At 42.9% G+C, this 6,000-nt stretch overlaps 1 protein-coding gene across 1 annotated transcript in view; it reads right to left on the bottom strand.

Annotated features, from left to right (window-relative positions):
* Positions 1-2,209: 2,209 nt before the first annotated feature.
* The window catches only part of LOC311134522 (myosin heavy chain, fast skeletal muscle-like), a gene marked incomplete at both ends in the record, with an annotated part of 39,572 nt that continues 35,781 nt past the window's right edge, over positions 2,210-6,000 (bottom strand). The window contains 4 exons of the mRNA XM_084168225.1: positions 2,210-2,359; positions 3,116-3,211; positions 3,305-3,409; positions 3,705-3,875. Coding sequence (XP_084024351.1) covers positions 2,210-2,359; positions 3,116-3,211; positions 3,305-3,409; positions 3,705-3,875 — 522 coding nt within the window. The remainder of the gene's footprint in view (positions 2,360-3,115; positions 3,212-3,304; positions 3,410-3,704; positions 3,876-6,000) is intronic.

Genomic DNA, 6,000 nt, shown 5'->3' with positions numbered 1-6,000 from the left:
GCATTTCTCCTATGCCAAGATGATCCATCCACCTGACAGGTGTGGCATATCAAGAAGCTGATTAAACAGCATGATCATCACACAGGTGCACCTTGTCCTGGGACAATAAAAGGCCAATCTAAAATGTGCAGTTTTGTCACACAATACAATGCCACAGATGTCTCAAGTTTTGAGGGAGCGTGCAATTGGCATGCTGGCTGGAAGAATGTCCACCAGAGCTGTAGCCAGATAATTGAATGTTCATTTCTCTACCATAAGCCACCTCCAAAGTTGTTTTAGAGAATTTGACAGTACGTCCAACCGGCCTCACAACCACATGAATGGCGTTGTGTGGGCGAGCGTTTTGCTGATGTCAACGTTGTGAACAGAGTGCCCCATGGTGGTGTTGGGGTTATGGTATGGGCATGAGGCAAATGGTGGTCACACCAGATACTGACTGGTTTTCTGATCCACGCCCCTACAATTTTTTAAAGGTATCTGTGACCAACAGATGCATATCTGTATTCCCAGTCATGTGAAATCTATAGATTAGGGCCTAATGCATTTATTTCAATTGACTGATTTCCTTATATGAACTTTAACTCAATGAAATCTTAGAAATTGTTGCATGTTGTGTTTATATTTTTGTTCAGTATATTTTAATGTGCAAAGATCTTGCATGATATACGATCTGCATTTTTGTATTTGAGGGACATGTTTCTCTAAGCTCCAAACTTACTCTGGGTGGGGATTGATATACTGATAATTGCCAGATGTTGTTAAGCAGTTGAGTAAACTATCATTATAAAACTTTCATTGCATATATTTGACATATTTTGGCAGGGCCTTGGGAGGATCGGACAGGAACATATAATCCAATACATCTTAAGGCTGCTTTAATGACACTGGCCTCGGTTCATCCAGATCTTATTTTCCAGGTCTCATATCTTGCTGTAGCTCTATTATGGGGCCAATGTCAGCAACGTGAGGACATCCTGGTCCACTAATAAGGTCAAAATGGGTGTCAGAAGAACCTGGGTTTCAGAAATACGTGGCGAAAATATAACTTGGTTCCATTTGAGACGCTTGGTTCCAGCATGTTCCATCTCTCCCATCTCCTCATTGGGTTTACATGAGCCTATAAACCCATGTGGTGCTTGAAAGATGAATGAGGAGAGATTAATCAAAGATGCATGTCAAGTAAAATAACAATCCAATGTTCATCTCCCAGGACAAATTGATTAGAAACAGCTACCAAGCTATATGTTCATGGGGTTGTTTTTGGTACTTGTTTGGTGTTGTTTGGTGTTGTTGGGGGTTGTTGGGGGTTGTTTGGTGTTGTTGGGGGTTGTTTGGTGTTGTTGGGGGTTGTTTGGTGTTGTTTGGTGTTGTTTGGTGTTGTTGGGGGTTGTTTGGTGTTGTTGGGGGTTGTTTGGTGTTGTTTGGTGTTGTTGGGGGTTGTTGGGGGTTGTTGGGGGTTGTTGGGGGTTGTTGGGGGTTGTTTGGTGTTGTTTGGTGTTGTTGGGGGTTGTTTGAAGTTGTTTGGTGTTGTTGGGGAATGTTGGGGGTTGTTGGGGGTTGTTGGGGGTTGTTGGGGGTTGTTGGGGGTTGTTTGGGGTTGTTGGGGGTTGTTGGGGGTTGTTGGGGGTTGTTTGGTGTTGTTGGGGGTTGTTGGGGGTTGTTGGGGGTTGTTGGGGGTGATTAGTAGGACCCTTCTGGCTGAATGCTCTGGCATTGACATGAACAAAGGGCTTGCTCCACTAACTCCAGCCTCATCCCTCAGCGGTTTACCCCAGAAACATGGTTGCTTTGTTGGGGTGAATGCTTTGTTTTTTTTTGGAATCCCAGATTGCTCCTTTAAATAAAGTGAAATATTTTTATGGTATGAAAAAGCTGTTTGCTGAGTAATAAGTCCACAGTCAAAAAATAAGTATATGTTGGCCAACATGTTTTTAATCAATGCTCAAAATGTCATCATAAAAGTCCTATTTTATGCAACACAGTAAGATGTTTCATCTTGTTTATTCAGAAGCTTCTTTGCCCTGTAGGAAGGAAGAAGGAAACGAATGGATCAGTAATAATGAACATGCAAAATATATGAACATCAAAATAATATAATGGATCAAGCAGTGCTCAGATTGGATTTTCTATTTAGAATTTCGAAGTACCAACCTAGTTTGAATTATAGTGAAGCATAGGTGGTGTTGATGTGGTCATATTTGAACATGAGTCAGGTGTAGCTCTGTACCTTTCCAGTGTCGCGGGTCTTGGCTCTGAGCTTGTTGACCTGAGTCTCAGCGATGTCCGCACGCTCCTCAGCCTCCTCCAGCTCATGCTGAACCTTCCTGAACTTAGACATGTGCTGATTGGCTGCTTCCTCCTGGGTGAGGAAAAGCGAGGGAGAGCATAACATCAGTTTCAAAGTTTGAAGATTCAGGTAGCAAATTCAGATATATATATATTTTGTAAGTATTTAAAGTTTTTTTTTATCGTCAGACAGCAATGTACGGTATATAGGGGGCTAGATGATACAGCAGAGAAAGTGTGTTGCTGCAGTGCTACCAGTAGACCAAACCCCAGAACAGCAGATTAATATGAATAATAACCCTATTCTTTAAGTAGGTAACACAGACATAGGAGGTCCTCAGAAATGTGCATAATGTCTTCAGCAATAACTTGCAATATCAACTGACTGTTGTGCAGAAGTACTTTAAAGTTGGAATCCGTTGCAGTGAAGCATCCGTTATTACAACAACAAAGACGCTACTTAAAACAACAAACACTTTTTTTTCTAAATTATATATTTTTTCCTCTTGTTTATTTCTCGTGTTAGGGTTATATATGTATTTATTAGTTATACTATTATTGACTACTGCACTGTTGGGTAGGGCTTGCAAGTTGAGCATTTCACTAACTTGCACACACAATAGATTATATTTTAGCACAAAACTTCATACTCATCTCCTTCGTTTGATAAACAAAACAAAAATGATAACAAATGTGCCTGGGGCAACCAGTGTTGCTGTTTCACCTTTGGCGGATCTCAGCTTTAACTAAACTGTATTGACATGAAGTTAACTAGGGAAAAATATGTTTTCGAAAGCTTTCAGAGTATTTGACTAAGTCTGTGACTCACCGCTTCCTCAGCCTGCCTCTTGTAGGCCTTCATTTTCATCTGCAGCTTATCTACCAGGTCCTGAAGTCTGCCAACGTTCTTCTTATCTTCCTCAGTCTGTGGGACAAAATCAAAGAATCAATGCCTCAGTTTTATACACAAACCTGTCTGTGTTAGTGTCAAGTGTGTGAAGAAGGCACTTCCTCTTACCTGGTAAGTGAGCTCCTTGACTCTGCGCTCATACTTGCGGACTCCCTTGACCGCGTCTACACCTCTTTTCTGCTCGGCCTCCAACTCAGTCTCAAGCTCACGCACCTTTGTAGAAGACATGAACATAGGCATGTGTTTGAGGTGGTGAAATCATGAGTAACAAATCTTTGTAAAACAGAGTCTTCTACTCGGTCAAGGAGGCACAATAGTTGTCTGTTCATATGTACTTTTACAATTTTAATGGAAGGGATCTGTAATGTTAACAACAGCTTTTCCTTATCTAGGTGGGTTATTGAGAGAAAAGTCATTACACAATGCCCCTGTGTATTTTTACATGATCAAATAAATATCCAGAAATCAGTCTTTCAATCCACTCTAATCCACCCTGCTGTTAACTCACCCTGGACTCCAGTTTCTGGAGCTGCTTCTTGCCTCCCTTCATGGCCAGATTCTCAGCCTCATCCAGGCGGTGCTGCAGGTCCTTGACTGTGACCTCCAGGTTCTTCTTCATCCTCTCCAGGTGAGAGCTAGTATCCTGCTCTTTCTTCAGCTCCTCAGCCATCATGGCCGCCTGGAATGGTAGTTTGTTTAATGTGTTTCTCTCTAGACCAGGGATCTCCAACGCTAGAGCAACGCTAGAGCAACGCTAGAGCAACGCTACAGCAACGCTAGAGCAACGCTAGAGCAACGCTACAGCAATGCTAGAGCAACGCTACAGCAACGCTACAGCAACGCTAGAGCAACGCTACAGCAACGCTAGAGCAACGCTACAGCAACGCTAGAGCAACGCTACAGCAACGCTACAGCAACGCTACAGCAACGCTAGAGCAACGCTGTTCCTGGAGAGCTACCCTTCTGTAGGTTTTTGCTCCAACCTTAGTTGTAATTAACTGGATGCAGATAATCAACCAGCTAATTATTAGAATTTTTACCATTTTAGGACCACTATTGTTTTCACTATATATTCTACCTCTTGGTGATGTCATTCGGAAACACAACTTAAACTCTCACTGCTATGCGGACGACACACTAACCCTAACCCTACATTTCAACAAAACATGGTGAAGCTCAAAGATTGCCTACCTTGGAAGCCTGTGTTTCAGACATAAGGCAGTGAATGGCTGCATTTTTAAAACTTTAAAACTCTGACATATATGCTTGTTTTAGGTCCCAAGAAACAAAGAGATCTGCATTTTGATCTGACAATTAATAGTGATGGTTGAATAGTCGTCTCAAATAAAACTGAAGGACCTCAGCGTTACTCTTGACCCTGATCTCTCTCTTGATGAACATATCAATAACTTGTCCCAGACCTGTTGTTTTCATCTCTCTCTCTCACCTGCTGTCTCATCCTCTGAATGCTCGGCTATGAAAAGCCAACTGACAACCACTGTGATTATTATTTGTCCCTGCTGGTCATCTATGAACGTTTGAACATCTTAAAGAATGATCTGGCCTTAAAGGCCATGTACTCTTATAATCTCCACCCGGCACAGCCAGAAGAGGACTGGCCACCCCTCAGAGCCTGGTTCCTCTCTAGGTTTCTTCCTAGGTTCCTGCCTTTCTAAGAGATTTTTCCTAGCCACTGTGCATCTACATCTGCATTGCTTTGGTCTGGAGTCCAAATTGGAGATTTTTGGTTCCAACCGCCGTGGCTTTGTGAGATGCGGTGTGGGTGAACGGATGATCTCTGCATGTGTATTTCCCACCGTAAAGCATGGAGGAGGAGGTGTTATGGTGTGCGGGTGCTTTGTTGGTGACACAGTCTGTGATTTATTTAGAATTCAAGGCACACTTAACCAGCATGGCTACCACAGCATTCTGCAGTGATACGCCATCCCATCTGGTTTGGGCTTAGTGGGACAATGACCCAACACACCTCCAGGCTGTGTAAGAGCTATTTTACTAAGAAGGAGAGTGATGGAGTGCTGCATCAGATGACCTGGCCTCCACAATCCCCCGACCTCAACCCAATTGAGATGGTTTGGGATGAGTCGGACGGCAGAGTGAAGGAAAAGCAGCCAACTCCTTCAAGACTGTTGGAAAAGCATTCCAGTTGAAGCTGGTTGAGAGAATGCCAAGAGTGTGCAAAGCTGTCATCAAGGCAAAGGGTGGCTATTTGAAGAATCTCAAATCTCAAATATATTTTGATTTGTTGAACACTTTTATGGTTACTTATGATTCCAAATGTGTTATTTCATAGTTTTGATATCTTCACTAGTATTCTACAATGTAGAAAATACTAAAAATAAAGAAAAACCCTGGAATGAGTAGGTGTGTCCAAACTTTTGACTGGTACTGTGTATCTGGGGAAGGGTATAAAACAAATGTTGAACGTTTCCAAGACCACAGTGGTCTCCATCATTGGGAAATTGAAAAAATATGGAACTACCAGACTCTGCCTCGAGCTGGCCGTCCGACCAAACTGAGCAACCGGACCACTCTGACAGAACTACAGAGTTCCTTGGCTGAGATGGGAAAACCTGCCACGAGGACGTCTCTACAGCACTTCGCCAATCTGGGCTTTATGGGAGAGTGGCTAGATGGAAGCCACTACTGAGAAAAAGGCACATGACAGCACGCCTGGAGTTTGCAAAAAGGCACATGAACGACTAAGAGCATAAGGCAAAAGATGATGTGGTCTGATGACACAAAAATTGAACTCTTTGGCCTGAATGCAAACTGCTATGTCTGGA

Source organism: Coregonus lavaretus, assembly GCF_964263955.1.
Source record: "Coregonus lavaretus genome assembly, chromosome: 1".
Taxonomy (NCBI): domain Eukaryota; kingdom Metazoa; phylum Chordata; class Actinopteri; order Salmoniformes; family Salmonidae; genus Coregonus; species Coregonus lavaretus.
The sequence above is the reverse complement of the archived record's forward strand: the minus strand, read 5'-3'. Positions and strand labels throughout refer to the sequence as shown.